Source organism: Podarcis bocagei, assembly GCF_964188305.1.
Source record: "Podarcis bocagei genome assembly, contig: HAP1_SCAFFOLD_44, whole genome shotgun sequence".
NCBI classification, from domain to species: domain Eukaryota; kingdom Metazoa; phylum Chordata; class Lepidosauria; order Squamata; family Lacertidae; genus Podarcis; species Podarcis bocagei.
This window is the reverse complement of record NW_027670336.1, coordinates 741,224-757,774: the sequence shown is the minus strand read 5'-3', so window position 1 is coordinate 757,774 and position 16,551 is coordinate 741,224. Positions and strand designations below refer to the sequence as shown.

At 44.0% G+C, this 16,551-nt stretch overlaps 1 protein-coding gene across 2 annotated transcripts in view; it reads left to right on the top strand.

Annotated features, from left to right (window-relative positions):
• The first annotated feature begins 262 nt into the window (after nucleotides 1-262).
• The window catches only part of LOC308579485 (uncharacterized protein), a 49,609-nt gene continuing 33,320 nt past the window's right edge, over nucleotides 263-16,551 (top strand). The window contains exons 1-6 of one of the 2 annotated variants that reach the window (XR_014004498.1): nucleotides 263-360; nucleotides 1,566-2,073; nucleotides 2,253-2,334; nucleotides 2,619-2,701; nucleotides 4,248-4,374; nucleotides 6,523-7,983. Coding sequence is in view for 1 of the 2 variants with exons in the window: in XM_081214049.1 (XP_081070175.1) it covers nucleotides 1,657-2,073; nucleotides 2,253-2,334; nucleotides 2,619-2,701; nucleotides 4,248-4,374; nucleotides 6,523-7,760 (1,947 nt within the window). In the remaining variant the exon portion in view is untranslated. Of the gene's footprint in view, nucleotides 361-1,565; nucleotides 2,074-2,252; nucleotides 2,335-2,618; nucleotides 2,702-4,247; nucleotides 4,375-6,522; nucleotides 10,836-16,551 lie in introns of those variants that run through there. The other variant, XM_081214049.1, reaches the window with a different exon arrangement.

Below are 16,551 nucleotides of genomic sequence, written 5' to 3'. Positions count from 1 at the left end.
AAAGCCCTTTTCCCTGCAAGCTCTTCCTCTGGCTTCCGCCCAAGGGAGGGAGATGCTCAGAGTCCAGCCAAGAGCCTCACCCCCCAAAGGATATCTGGGCATTGGCGTAGCCAGGGGGGCAGCTGCCCCTCTTAATCCATAAAAAATAAGAAGAATCTGAGGTTCTGCCAAGCGAGAGAGGGCTGAGCTGGAGGGACTTGTCTTGGCAAGGGTTAAAGGGAAGTGAGCTGCCTTCCTAGAGAGGCCAGGAAGCAAGAGGGGGCCAGGTCCTCCAGAGCCAAGGCCCCTCCCTCCCCAGTCCTTTCCTTGCTTTGGGGTCTCTCCTGCAAGGGCTGCCTCGCTGTCCCCTCCCGGGATCTGGTGAGTCTCCTCTCTCTCCCCCCAGAGGGTGCAGTGGGGAGACGGTGGGGGTCCCAGGGCTGCAGCAGGGGAGGATGCCTGGGGGGCCTGATCCGGGAGGGGCCAGGTCTGCCACGCTCTCCTGCCTGGAGATCAGAGGATCCCAAACTCATTTGGCCCTCCGCCCCCCACTTTCTGAAAAGATCTCCCTTCTTTAAAGAAAGGAGTCCCTGGGACTTTAACTCTGTGTGACATCGCTCAGCCTCATTGCACGACAGAGGAAACATGTGCAAATGGTTTGGAGGAGGAGGTGGACTAGCCCCCCCCCCAAAGAAAACCCCACGTGGAGGAAGGAAGGAAAGGTGGGAGAGAAAGGCCAGGAACAAAGAGAGCTATCCCAGCCCCTAGTCTGGCTGCTGCATTGCAAACCAGTTTCCCAGTCGTCTCCTAGGAAAGCTCCCCACGGAGGCCACTGCAGCAATCCCCTCGCACCCAGAGCATGGCATCCCAGGACCACATCCTCTCTGTCCCAAAGGGATTGTTACTGGCAAAGCAGCCGGAAATGGGCGCTGCTGCTCACTGAGCCTCCAAGGGCCTTGGCATCAATCGCTGTGTGTGTGTTAAGCTATCTAACAGAATAATAATAATAATAATAATAATAATAATAATAATAATAATAAATTACCCGGCTAATTATCAAGGTAGATGTCTTTGGCCTGCTCACTTGGCCCTCAGGGGGTTGATCAGATACATACCTGGCCCTCAGAGCAAAGAAAAAGGGACCCCACCCCAGGAGTCTGTCTGGAGAGCAGCAGAGAGTCCAAGTGCAAGAAAAGGAGACAGAAACAGGGGAGTGGGGGGGAGCAACTCCTGAGGACCCCCGGGTGAGGACCCCCACTAGAGCCAAGCATCCGTTTTTCACAAAATACAAATGACTCCCTTGTCAGTTGGTTCTGACTTCATGCATTGACAGGAAGGCTGCAGAAACCTGGTTGATTAATCTCCCAGAAATCCCTTCAGTTGCCTCCACATTTTGCGTGGCTAGAAGGCTAGAGATTTATTTCTTCTCCTCTTCCTCCTCTTTCTTTTCAAAAATATAGCTCATGGTCTAGGATGCGGTGCAGTCCAGCCCTGGTTCCCAGCAAGACTCATCCATGCTTGCTCAGGGAACCATTTCCCCCCCTGTCCTGCAAATTCTCTAACAGAACAATGTATTTGCTTTGTAGGATTTGCTAGAGCTTCTCATTAAGACGGACAGAACTTGTCAGAAGACCAAAGGGTTCCTTCCGATCTCTCAGAGGCTTCCTGAGAGCACAGATGGATGCGCGAAACTCAGCTGGCCCTGGAACAGGAAGAGGCCATGCCAGCCAAACTGGGAGCAGTGGGGGATTTTGGGAAAACCCAGTGCAGAAGATCCTGGGTGAGGAGGACACCCTCCGCTCAGAGGTGCAGAGCCAGCAGTTGAGGCAGTTCTGCTGCCAGGAGGCCAAAGGACCCCGAGAGGTTTGCAGCCGACTCTACCACCTTGACCATCAGTGGCTGAAGCCAGAAAGGCACACGAAAGCTGAGATGCTGGACCTGGTGATCTTGGAGCAGTTCCTGGCTGTCCTTCCCCTGGAGATGGAGAGCTGGGTGAGGGAATGCGGGGCAGAGACCAGTTCCCAGGCGGTGGCCCTGGCCGAAGGTTTCCTCCTGAGTCAGGCAGAGGAGAGAAAGCAGGTGAGAGAGACTTTCGTCTGGATACTCCCAAGGGGCTCCAAACAGGACAGAGAACATCCCATAATGATCTGCTGATGACACATCCATTTTCTAGGAAAGCATCTATGGAATGAGACCTCACACCCTTCAACATTTTGCCATTCTCTTTCTAATATTTCTCACCATTCTGTTTTGAATCCTTGTTTCTTTTTCAGGGAAAGGATCTCTTTGCAGAAATGGACCTGGATTCCTGTGAGGCAGAGAGGCCTCCGTTGGACACCAGAGAGAGGCCACTGGGTAAGGAGGAAGGTGGTTTTCCCCCATTTGGTCTCATTCTGTTGGTTTTCCAACTCATCTGTGAGTTGTTATCATCTTGTTTTGTGGGGAGACAGTTGGGAACAAGGGTCCAGAGGAGGGGAGATTTATTTCTGCACCACAAACATATGAAATGGGCACAAACGTCCAACTGCTCTCAGTAGGTAAGTCTTTCTCAAAGGCCCATCTGTAGTAAGAGATGCCCTGTTTCACCTGTGAGAGACGCAGGCACTCCAGGCGTCCTGATCACCGTTTTTCTCTTGCAGGTGACAGAATGATGCCAGCAAGACTTCCTGATCCGTCTTTTCATGGGGGCAGAAGGGAAGCAGCGGCTGTGGAACCAGATAAGGTCAGGGGAAGCTGCCTTGTGGCGACAGAGGCCGAGGGATGGAGCAATGTCATGCACTGGTTGGGGACAGAGGAATGGTGGGAGGAAGCAGCTGGGGAACCAGGAAGGGAAGACGGCTCAGAGCCGAAGGAGTGGAGGTAGAAGAAGGATGAGCGGTCAGAGGGAGAAGAGGGAGAAGACTGGGAAGAGGAGGTGTCAGAAGCTGAAGGGGTTACAGGGCTTAGTGAGCTGGGAGACTCTGTGGCAGAATGCAGTGCAGAATCAGAGGCAGAAGAGGAAGGAGGCGAGTGGGAGAGGAAGGTCGGGAGGCAGAGGTGAGTCAGGATAAGGAAGAGCCACCGGTGGATCCCTCTCCTTTTGCCAGAAGCCACCCTCCCTGCTTGTCTCTCAGAGCCAGGAGACCCTGTACATTGCAGGAATCTCTGCTAGATCATGCGAGAGTCAGATGGCCATTCAAAACAGTCTTATTTTATTTCTTGACTTCGGTTACCAGACGCCCCCTTTTCCCAGGGACAGTTCTCAGATTTGTCAATAATTCTGCGGACAAATACCATCCCTGGAATGTCCCCAGATTTCACCTAATGTCCCCGGGAAATGCAGCAGTGGCAGACTCAGCAGCCCAGAGCTGCCTGAGAGATCCCTGCCCCCTACTGCTTGCACGCACGCAAGCAGCAGTTGGGATGAGGCTGCTCCGAAAGGCAGTGTAAAGCCTCGCTTTGCAGCTAAGGGATTTACGCTCCCTCCTGCTAGCATGCAAGTAGGAATGGAATTGGGGCTGCTCTGATGAGAAGGGAGGCATCACGCTGCCCGAGCCTTGCGGCTGCTCTTGGCCTTCCTTCTTCGCCTTCCATGCCTGACCCACCGCACAGCGCTTCCCCATCACCACCACCGATGAACCAACAACTCATGGGCTACCCAGGCTCATGGAGAGAGGAGATAGAAGCCTTGGAGGAAGGGGAAACGCGGTTGAGGTCAAGGTGTTGGCCGCCCCTCTGCCACCCCCATCGCTGCATCATCAACGTCCCACACATGTAGTAATATTTATTTATTTATTTATACTTAGTGTCCCCGGATTCATTGAAAAAAAATTGGTAACCTTATACAAGATTGATCAATGAATGCTAAAATTGGTTTCTAAGGGGTGGACAAATGTGAACAAATAGTGGCCTGGATTCACCTAACCAGCCCCATCCACTACAAAATGGGGCCTGCCCCCCATTGCTCCCCCCTCCATGCCCCCATGAACCCCTTGAATTTGGCTCTAGGGCATTGGGAGGGAACTCCCGAGAACAGCTCATGAGGAAAGGAGAAAGTGGATCTTTCCATCTTATGACTTGGAAAACACAATGTGGAGAACCACGCATTTGCACAAAGACGAATACCCAGAATTAAAATCCAGAATAAAGTAAGCATCCATATTTAAAATGTGCAGCAAAGCAACCCTATTGAAACAACACTGCAATTAACAGGAATGAAACAACAGAGCATTGTGTAGCAGATCAAATTTCTGCTGTCTCAGAGGAGGACATTTCTTTTTTTCTTTTAGGGTCCAGTGTGCTTTGAAGATGTCGCTGTTCGTTTCACGGACGAGGAGTGGGCGTTGCTGGATCCTGACCAGAGAGCTCTGCATAAGGACGTCATGGAGGAGAATCGTGGAATCGTGGCCTCTCTTGGTAAGGCTCCCTGTGGGATCGTCATATCTGCCTGGAAATTCAAAAAATTATGGGACCAACGTCATCTATTTTTACAGAGCTCAACAGCACCCCCTATAACACCTGGGAACCTAACACCCCCACAATAAAGAGTAAATTACAGTTTTTCCTTTGAACAATCTTCCTCAAATTATTCCTTTTTCTACCAGGATTGGGCTGGTCTGAACTCCCCAGGCCATATTAAATGTCAGCTTCAGAATTGTTAGGAAAGATAAGTAGCTTTAGGTTTTCTGGTTTTGTTTTTGCTCCTGTCAGTCTTGGGTTGACCAAAGAGACAACTGACATTGGAGATGGAGGGGATGCCATGACTGGGCCAAACAAAATTCATCCCAGAGAAGAACTGGGCTTATGGAATCTCAGGTAGTAGTAGCAGTGATGAGGATGAGGATGATGATAGTAATAGTAATACAGTGGTACCTCAGTTTACAAACTTAATCCTTTCCGGAACAGGACTGTTCTTATATCGAGGTACCACTGTGGTAATAATAGTAATTTTTTCCCCTATCCTGCCCATTTGGCTGGGTTGCCCCAGCCACTCTGAGCGGCTTCCAACACATATATAATCATGAAACATAAATAATAATAATCTAATCCCTCTAATAATCTAATAATCTTCTCCCCGTTGCCTGCCCCGCAATCTCTGTCCCCGGACCTGTTTTAAAGGAAGGGAAGGGGCAGCGGGGAGCGCGCCTTCCCCTCTGTCCCCGCAGATTGCGGGGCTGGCAACGGGGAGAAGCGATCTTCTCCCCGTCGCCCCTTGCTTCAAAAGAGGTCCGGGGACAGCGGGGAAGACGCGCTGCACTTCCCCGCTATCCCCGGAGCTTGCGGGGCAAGGTTCGTTTTGCGAATCAAGCCCATAGGGAAATGCATCTTGTGAAGCGGCTAAGAAAACGAAAAACTCCTTCGTCTAGCGAGTTTTTCGACTTCCGAGGCATTCGTCCTGCGGGGTACCACTGTATCTTGAAAGCACCTTTTGCACAAAGCAGCAAAATGACATGGAACTCAATCCTGTTGAAATAGAAAACAAACAAACAAACAAACAAATATAAATGCTTCAGTATCTGGGTAAGGATCACCTGCGGAATGCTTCAGTTTGGGCTAAAGTATTTCATTTATGTATTTTGGGGCATTTATATTCCCCAAATGACGCAAATTCTGCCCACACCTTTTGCTGCCATCCAACCCCAGATCATCACACCTATCTGGGTGTTTTACGGTCGGTGTAATGCAAGTAGGATGTAAATCTTCTCTGATTTTTCTCCTTGCGTATTTCATGCCGTCACTACCAAGCAAGGGGATTTGGGTCTCAATGCTCCAAATAACACTGTCCCATTGTTCCGCTGTCCAGTTAACAAGGGTTTAATATTTTCAATCTTTGCTTGAGAGATAACAATGGCTTTTTCCTTAGACCAGTCCTTGCACTCAACTTCACAGTACATTGCGCCATGTCATCTAGTATACAGCCAGATGATATTCTTCTGTCATGTAGAGACAGTCTCTCCATTCTTCGATCGTTATCTGCCTTTGTGCACCTTTTCCTGCCTTTACCAGTCTGATTTTGTAGTGATTGAGTTTCCTTATACCTCTTCAAAAGTATAGAAAGGCCATCTTTGGTTGTTTTTCCCAATCTTTCATCTAATTTCTTCATAACTCACTTAATAGTACATTTTTATATCTCTTTCTGGGTGACCAATCAGCGTTTTGTGCCATTTCTATAATTTTATTATGTTTTACAAATTAAGCAAATTGTGCTTCCTTTTTCTGGTTATTTGGCTATAACATTTGATAGAATACAGATAATTAAATGAACGATGTTGATTTGCATTCTTGATTAAATTATCTTCCCATTGATATATAATTTTATGATATTACTCCCAAAGAAGTAGTGTTTGAGCCATCAAACCTCTGAAATACCCATTTTTCCATAATTCTTCCATAATTTTGACCACTACTGTATATCAAACAAACCAACATTCAACAACACATCAGAATCTCATAATTAATATGTTGGTTAATGACAAACAACACAGGTAATGAACACACACCCAACTCCCTTCAGTTCTTCTCCATTTGTTCCTGAGGCTCTAATCCCTTTTGTTTCCATTGCAGATTGTGATGAATTGGAAATTGAGAACAAAGGTGACCACGACAAAATCCCCAGAGAGGAGAAGCCACGTAAAAATTTGGAGTGTGGAGAAAGCTGTAGTCAGAACTCCTGTTCCACTCCCCATCAACAAAATCTCATGGGAAAGAAACTATATCAGGGCATAGAATGTGGAAAAAGCTTCAGTCAGAGCTCCTCTCTCACTTCCCATCAAAGAACTCATACAGGGGAGAAACCCTATCAGTGCGTAGTATGCGGAAAGAGCTTCAATAATAAATCCAATCTCACTTCCCATCAGAGAATTCATACAGGAGAGAAACCATATAAGTGTGTGGAATGTGGAAAGAGCTTCAATCGGAGCTCCTCTCTCACTTCCCATCAAAGAATTCATACGGGGGAGAAACCCTATCAGTGTGTGGAATGTGGAAAGAGCTTCACTCATAGCTCCTCTCTCACTTCCCATCAAAGAATTCATAAAGGGGAAAAACCCTACCAGTGTGTGGAATGTGGAAAGAGCTTCACTGACAGCTCCTCTCTCACTTCCCATGAAAGAATTCATACAGGGGAGAAACGCTATCAGTGTGTGGAATGTGGAAAGAGCTTCACTCATAGCTCCTGTCTCGCTTCCCATCAAAGAGTTCATACAGGAGAGAAACCCTATCAGTGTGTGGAATGTGGAAAGAGCTTCAGTCGGAGCTCCTCTCTCACTTCCCATCAAAGAATTCATACAGGGGAGAAACTCTTTCAGTGCATGGAATGTGGAAAGAGCTTCAGTCAGAGCTCCTCTCTCAGTTTCCATCAAAGAATTCACACAAGGGAGAAACCATATCAGTGTGTGGAATGTGGAAAGAGCTTCAGTCAGAGGGCCAATCTCAATTCCCATCAAAGAATTCATACAGGGGAGAAACCCTATCAATGCTTTGAATGTGGAAAGAGCTTCAGTCAGAGCTTCTCTCTCACTTCCCATCAAAGAATCCATACAGGAGAGAAACCGTATCAGTGTGTGGAATGTGGAAAGAGCTTCCGTCGGAGCTCCTCTCTCACTCCCCATCAAAGAATTCATACAGGAGAGAAACCATATCAGTGCTTTGAATGTGGAAAGAGCTTCAGTCAGTGTTCCTCTCTCACTTTCCATCAAAGAATTCATACAGGGGAGAAACCCTATCAGTGTGTGGAATGTGGAAAGAGCTTCAGTCAGAGCTCCCATTTCACTTCCCATCAAAGAATTCATACAAAGGTTTGAAAAACCATTATACAGATTTAGGAGCCAGGCAAATCCACACTTTTTAAACCAGGCCTTTGGCTGATTGACAATGCCCTTTTAAAATGTGGTGTTTTGTGTTTTTATTTTGTTTTTTAAATGTTGTAACCATCCTGGGACCTGTGGGTGTAGGGAATAGCTGCCAACTCTTAAAGGCCTGGGGCTCTTGGGCCCCCCCAAAAATATTTGAGGAGGCCACCCCCAGGTTTTAGTTTTGTTTCCCCCCAAACGTACCCTTTTATTCTTCCACTACCTGCCATACAATTTCTCTTTCAATTTGCCCTCTTAAAAAATAAAAAATGCAGAAAGGTCATGAGGAAAACAAAATATAAGCAAATACAAACTTGGACAGGTCCCATCTTTGTGGGCAAGACAGAAAAGACTTTTGAATCGGCAAACAAATGTGGGAAACTGCTAGCTTAGCAGATGAAGAAAAGACAAAAACTTAATACCATTACCAATTTGGAAGTGGAGAGAAAAAATATCCAGAATCCAGCGGAAATTAGAAAATGCTTCCAGAGGTACTTTAAACAATTATATACACAAGGGCCACAGAAAGAGTTTGATATAGACCAGTTCTTGAGAACAAATGGACTTCAAAAAATCTCACAAGAAAACAAGACAATGTTGAACTACAGAGTCACAGAACAGGAGGTAGAAGACGCAATTCAGAATATGCAGTTGGGGAAATCTCCAGGGCCGGACGGTTTAACCTCAAAATACTATAGAACTTTGAAGGATTGGTTAATTCAACCACTAAAGGAGGTTTGTAATGAAATTTTGGAGGGGGGAAAAGCGCCAGAGTCGTGGAAAGAAGCATTCATTACACTTATACCAAAAATTGAGTCTGAAAAGACACAACTTAAGAACTACCAACCCATATCTCTCTTAAATGTGGATTACAAAATTTTTGCTGACATTTTGGCCAAGAGGTTAAAAAAAGTCTTAAAGGAAGTGATACACAAGGATCAAGCTGGCTTTCTCCCAGGCAGACATTTGTCTGACAACACGAGGAATATAATTAACATATTGGAGAAGTTGCAAGAGGAAATCAACACAAAAGCAGTTTTAATTTTTGTGGATGCCGAGAAAGCCTTTGATAATATTTCTTGGAGTTTTATGAAGAAAAACCTTCAGGTATGGGGGTTGGTCAAGGGTTCGAAAATGGTATAAGTGCAATTTATTCAGAGCAAAAGGCTAAATTAATAGTTAACAATGTGGCAACAGAGGAATTTAAGATAGAGAAAGGGACACGACAAGGCTGCCCAATTTCCCCTTTGCTTTTTATCTCCGTCCTGGAGGTTCTGTTAAACATGATTAGGAGGGACCATCTGATTAAAGGTATAATGGTCGGAGCTAAACAATACAAACTGAAAGCTTTTGCAGATGATCTAGTTTTGACATTACAGGAGCCAGAATCTAGTACCAAAAGAGTATTAGAACTGATCCAAGAGTTTGGTCAGGTGGCAGGATTTAAGTTGAATAAGCTAAAAACTAAAGTGCTTGAGAGAAACTTAACAATGAACGAAAGTGAGAGGTTTCAGAATGAGACAGGTTTAACAGTGGTCAAGAAGGTGAAATACCTGGGGATCAATATGACAGCTAAAAATGGGAACTTATTTAAGGACAATTATGAAAAGTGTTGGTCAGACGTTAAAAGGGATCTAGAAATATGGTCAAATTTGAAGCTTTCCTTGTTGGGTCGAATTGCAGTTATTAAGATGAATGTATTGCCAAGAATGTTATTTCTGTTTCAATCGTTACAGATAATAGACAAGATGGAGTGTTTCAAGAGGTGGCAGAGTGACATTTCTAAATTCGTCTGGCAGGGCAAGAAACCCAGAATAAAGTTTAAAATATTAACTGATGCTAAAGAAAGAGGGGGATTTGCCCTGCCAGACCTTAAACTCTATTATGAATCAGCAGCTTTCTGCTGGTTAAAGGACTGGCTGCTTCTTGAGAACACAGACATTTTGGACCTAGAAGGTTTTAATAATGTTTTTGGATGGCATGCATACTTGTGGTACGACAAGGTTAAAGCTCATAAGGCATTTAAAAATCATATTGTCAGGAAAGCACTGTTTAATGTCTGGACACGATATAAAGACTTACTTGAAAATAAAACCCCGAGGTGGTCGTCACCGATGGAGGCAAAAGCTCAAAAAAAAACTCAATATGGAGGCCAGGTGGCCAAAATATTGGGAGATTTTGGAGCAAGAAGGAGACAAATTGAAATTGCAGAGTTTTGAGAAATTAAAAGACAGAGTGCGAGATTGGCTTCATTATTATCAAATAAGAGAGGTTTACAATTTGGATAAAAAAATTGGCTTCCAGGTGGAAAAATCAAAGTTGGAAACAGAACTGTTAGATCCCAAAACTAAGATACTTTCAAGAATGTATAACTTGCTGTTAAAATGGAATACTCAAGACGAGACTGTTAAATCTGCTATGATTAAATGGGCACAGGACATTGGACATAATATTATGTTTGCTGACTGGGAATAGTTATGGACCACAGGTATTAAATTTACGGCATGTAATGCCTTAAGAGAGAATATTATGAAAATGGTATACAGGTGGTACATTACACCAGTCAAGCTTGCAAAAATCTACCATTTGCCCGATAATAAATGCTGGAAATGTAAAGAAACTGAAGGTACATTCTTTCACCATTGGTGGACGTGCCCAAAGATTAAAGCCTTCTGGGAAATGATATATAATGAATTGAAAAAGGTATTTAAATATACCTTCCTGAAGAAACCAGAGGCCTTTCTCCTGGGCATTGTCGGCCAGTTGGTGTTAAAGAAGGACAGAACTTTTTTTATGTATGCAACAACAGCAGCAAGAATACTCATCGCAAAGTATTGGAAGACACAAGATCTACCCACTCTGGAAGAATGGCAAAAGGTGATGGACTATATGGAACTGGCAGAAATGACTGGCAGAATCCGTGACCAGGGAGAAGAGTCGGTGGAAGAAGATTGGAAGAAATTTAAAGATTATTTGGAGAAACACTGCAAAATTAAGGAAAGTTAAAGTGATGCTGGATGGAAAATAAGTGGTATTGGTTAAATGTTTTTTAAAGTATATGCAAGTATAGATTGTTAATACTTAGAAATATATATTTACAATAGGTGATGACGCAGAGTTATGAAAAATGACAGAGGGTAAGGATTTGCTGAAAGGACTTTTTAAATGGGAATACAAAAGGGGAGGTGTGAGGGGGTCAAAGAACTAAGGTGATGAGATAAAGGAGATTGAAGGATGGAATTAATTTTAAACTTTAAACTTTTTATGTTTGTTTTTCTTTCTATCTATATCTAATCATTCCTTTTCTTTTATGTCTCTTAATTTTTTAAAAAAATTGTTAGTCGTGTGGGACTTCCGGGTTGGCGCCATCGCCGAATGGCGGACTCCCTCCGAGCTCCGGAGGGAGTCTGCTCGGCAGGGGCTGGGTCCTACCGCGCCGGCGACGCGGGGACCCTCAAAAACCATGGGCACGGAGCCCGTGGACATGGGGACCCGGCTGGCACCGCTAGCGCCCTCCCGACTCGTGAAGGAGCCTTTTTAAAGGCTACGGATCGGGTGCCGGGGAGTGGCGTGGTGCTTTGGGTCTATCGCTTCCCCTGCCGAGCGCAGCCGCATGCCATTCAACGGAGAGCGCTGGCTTCTTCCATTTTAAATTTGGACTATGAACAACAACCTGTGAGTAATTGGGAAACCAGGTACAAAAGGAGAAAAAAAGAAATTTTTTTCGGATTTGGCACGAGCGGGGGCGATCTAAAAAGGAAGTCAATCCCCCCCCCGATTGTAAACATTCTAAAACCTTTTGAGCTAGTCCATGCAGACCTTTGCGGCCCTATGTCAGTTGCCAGTCTGGGTGGGGCCAAATTTGTGCTATCTCTGGTGGATGATTATTCCAAAAATGGGTGGATTTTCTCTCTAAAGTACAAGTGAGAGGCCGCTGCTTTGGTGAAAGACTGGATAATGGCAGTAGAACTACAGTTCTCACTGCAGGTCAAGAGCTTTCAAACAGATCGCGGTGGAGAGTTCACCAGGTCTGCGTTGCAGAACTTCTTCTGCCAAAAAGGCATACGCCACAGGTTGACTGTAGCAAATTCTCCTCAGGAGAATGGAGTTGCAGAATGCAGGTAGAGAATGCTGCAGGAGGCAACCAAAGCCATGCTCTTTGACACAGGGTTGCCCCAGCAGTTTTGGGTGGAAGCGTGGAAATCTGCGTCCTTCACTCTGAACCGTTCTTACAGTTCTGTAGTAGGGGACACGCCCTATTTTCTGCTGCACGGCAAGAAGCCCAAGGTGCATTTCTTCTCCTTTTTTCCCTACAATCCCTAACAATAATGCTTCAGGCTTTTTTACAAAAGTTAATTGGAACATTTTCTTCAACTCATTGTATATCATTTCCCAGATTTTTTTTATTTTATTACAATCCCACCACATATGGTAAAAAGTCCCTTGTTTTTCCCTACATTTCCAACATATATTTGACCCGGTTTTATATATTCTTCCTATCTGCACTGGTGATATATACCATCTATACATCATTTTCATGTAATTTTCCTTCAGCAAAGAGCAGTCTTTAAATTTTAAATCAGTTTTCCACAATCTTCCCCAATCTTCAGACATTATATTATGACCTATATCTTGTGCCCATTTAATCATGACTGATTTCACCTCTTCATCTTTTGTTTCCCATTCTAGCCAAATACTATATGCACCTTTCAGCAACTTCCCTTTCCCTTCTATGACTTCCTTTTGAAATCTAGATGTCGTGTAGCTAAATCCTTTCTTATTGTCTTCTTTGTATATTTCATGTAGTTGCCGATAGCGTAACTAACTCTGAAAGTGGTCTTTTATTTCCTTGTAATCTCTTCGTTTCCATTTTCCTTCTTGATCCTTTAAAAAGTCATCATATGTAAGCCACTTCCCTTTCTTTCCAAGCGTTTTGAGCAGTAAAACTTCATGTGTTGAAAGCCACTAAGGGGTCTTCTGTTCTAACATATCTTTATACAGTGGTACCTCGGGTTACATACGCTTCAGGTTACATACGCTTCAGGTTACACACTCCGCTAACCCAGAAATAGTGCTTCAGGTTAAGAACTTTGCTTCAGGATAAGAACAGAAATCAGGCCCTAGCGGCGCAGCAGCAGCAGGAGGCCCCATTAGCTGAAGTGGTGCTTCAGGTTAAGAACAGTTTCAGGTTAAGAACGGACCTCTGGAACGATTTAAGTACTTAACCTGGGGCACCACTGTATCTCTCCCATATGCTCATTAGTGATTTCCTAATTATATGGTTATAAAAACTTTTATGTACCTTCCCTTTCCCATGCCATAAATATGCGTGCCAGCCAAATCTATTGTCATGTGCTTCCAATTCTAATGCTTCTTGCCTTTCCAACTTCACCCAGTCCCTAATCCATACCAGGCATTCAGCTTCATAATATAATGAAAGGTCTGGGAGGGCAAAACCACCTCTGTCTTTTATGCCTGTAAGTATCTTGTGGTTTATCCTTGGCCTTTTGCCACCCCCACCCCCGATAAACTTGGAAATTTCTTTCTGCCATTTTTTGAAACATTAATCTTTCACAATTATTGGGACTGATTGAAAGAGGAATCACATTTTTGGCAGAACATTCATTTTAACCACATAAATTGATCTAATCTAAATACTGGTCTACGCAATAGCCTGATGTATTAGAAAGCTTAAAATGCATAAGAAGCCTCCATTGGGGTGTAGGCAATAAGACATTATACATTGAAGATAAAAGCAATTATACACAAAAATTGGGTCCCCCCCCCCCTTTGTGGAAATAACATATTGTCAGACACATGTTAGCATTCCTACATAATATCACACAATACACCACATACTAATTAAATATCAGTTGCCTATCTTGAGGCAACCATGATCTTTTACATATCTTTTCAATCCTGGGGCCCAGAGTCTTGAGGCTTAAAAGGTGAGAGAATGTGCTTGCAATTCAACTTTCCCCCCTTTGTCAGCCCCCTCCCTGTCAGTCTATATCCTTTGGAAAGAGATAGCTGTGGCCACTCTGGTGTCTTTTGTTGTTGTTGCTGCAGGTAATAAATAGTCTTGTGGTCACGAGGAATTGGGCTGAGGGTTTTCCATCGTTGGGTCTGCGTTGACATCTGTAGAAAGGATATCCTGTAAGTGGGAGGGTGGGGCAGCTAAGGGAGCCGGGCATGTTTAGCCTGGAGAAGAGGAGGTTAAGGGGTGATATGATAGCCATGTTCAAATATATAAAAGGATGTCACATAGAGGAGGGAGAAAGGTTGTTTTCTGCTGCTCCAGAGAAGCGGACACGGAGCAATGGACCCAAACTACAAGAAAGAAGATTCCACCTAAACATTAGGAAGAACTTCCTGACAGTAAGAGCTGTTTGACAGTGGAATTTGCTGCCAAGGAGTGTGGTGGCGTCTCCTTCTTTGGAGGTCTTTAAGCAGAGGCTTGACAACCATATGTCAGGAGTGCTCTGATGGTGTTTCCTGCTTGGCAGGGGGTTGGACTCGATGGCCCTTGTGGTCTCTTCCAACTCTATGATTCTATGATTCTATGACTTTTGGGATGTAAAGACACAGTTATAAAGGTAAGAGGTAAAAGCCAAAAAGGGGAGAATCTCCTTGAGTTTTCTTGGGAAGCCGCAAACAATAAAAATATTGGCGAGTTAAGCATTTTATTCATTTCAATATTATTATCACATTTCCATATAATTACAACTGTTATTATATGCTAAAAATACAAAAAAGAAAAAATATAAAAGGAAAACAAAAGTAAAAAAGATAGATTACCAGCTAATCAATTTTTTCCAGACAAAAAATAAATGGACTTGACAGAACAACAGCGTTTTTTTAAAATATATATATAATAATATTATTAAATAATACAAAGATATCAAAACCACACAGATTGTTACTGGACTGGAACCTTAAGGACTAGGAGGTGATGGTGAAATGGGCACACGATTGTGGCTATCCAATGAAGATGAAAAATGGGGGAAATTATGAAAAAAGACTTAAAATTCACCACATGCCATCTGATTTTTAGATGGTACCTGACCCCATCCAAATCAGTCAAAATAAATAAATATCAGCAATAAATGACTGACCGAACCCAAAGAGTGCTCATCAATGGTTCCTCTTCATCCTGGAGAAGAGTGACTAGTGGGGTGCCACAGGGTTCTGTCTTGGGCCCGGTCTTATTCAACATCTTTATCAACGACTTGGATGATGGACTCAAGGGCATCCTGATCAAATTTGCAGATGACACCAAACTGGGAGGGGTGGCTAACACCCCAGAGGACAGGATCACACTTCAAAACGACCTTGACAGATTAGAGAACTGGGCCAAAACAAACAAGATGAATTTTAACAGGGAGAAATGTAAAGTATTGCACTTGGGCAAAAAAATGAGAGGCACAAATACAAGATGGGTGACACCTGGCTTGAGAGCAGTACATGTGAAAAGGATCTAGGAGTCTTGGTTGACCACAAACTTGACATGAGCCAACAGTGTGACGCGGCAGCTAAAAAAGCCAATGCAATTCTGGGCTGCATCAATAGGAGTATAGCATCTAGATCAAGGGAAGTAATAGTGCCACTGTATTCTGCTCTGGTCAGACCTCACCTGGAGTACTGTGTCCAGTTCTGGGCACCACAATTCAAGAAGGACACTGACAAACTGGAACGTGTCCAGAGGAGGGCAACCAAAATGGTCAAAGGCCTGGAAACGATGCCTTATGAGGAACGGTTAAGGGAGCTGGGCATGTTTAGCCTGGAGAAGAGGAGGTTAAGGGGTGATATGATAGCCATGTTCAAATATATAAAAGGATGTCACATAGAGGAGGGAGAAAGGTTGTTTTCTGCTGCTCCAGAGAAGCGGACACGGAGCAATGGATCCAAACTACAAGAAAGAAGATTCCACCTATGTCGAGTTGCAGCTCGGCATCCAAAGAAAAATCAGTCTCACACCATGATAGGTTCCGAAATATGGCCGCTCCTAGGGCTAATGCAGCACAGCTTTTATTGTGTGAAATCAGAAAGATACAATATACAAGCCAAGCAATTTGTTCTAGCCAGCAGATAAGGACATTCGCACTAGACTATGCGAGCATCAGGCCATGCTACGTTAGCCAATCATATAGGACAGCACGAGCTGTTCACGTGCTGTTCATGCTCCAAGGATGCTTCTAGCTATGAAATCACCCTGCAACAATAAGAACTTTGCTCATGCTCTCATGTACAAGCAATCATTTTCCCACATGTCCCCTTTTCTTGTTTATATTATTAGAGGAAAAGAGGGACCATTAGTCCAAATCGTACACTTCATTGCCTAAGCGTCTACACTTTGCAACATAAATTCCTCTTGTAACCCCTGTGGTGGGCCGTGGTCGGTACCACCATGCAGTGCATAGGGAAATCAAAGAGGGTATGCATTGAATGCAACAACACACCATAATGAAGCCAACAATACATGCAATTACAATCAATAATATTTTTCTTAACCATAATCCATTAGGCAACCAAGAAGACAACCACTCCCATGGATCAAAACCTTCAGGTGGATTCAAAGGATTATGAGCTATCATTTGTTCCATATAATCAATAGTAGCAGAGATATTGGTCGATTGATCGGTTATATACATACAGCAATGAGAATGAATTAAGGCACAAATTCCACCTTTAGAAGCAAGGATCACATCTAAAGCATAACGATGTTGAAGAACTACATTTCTTA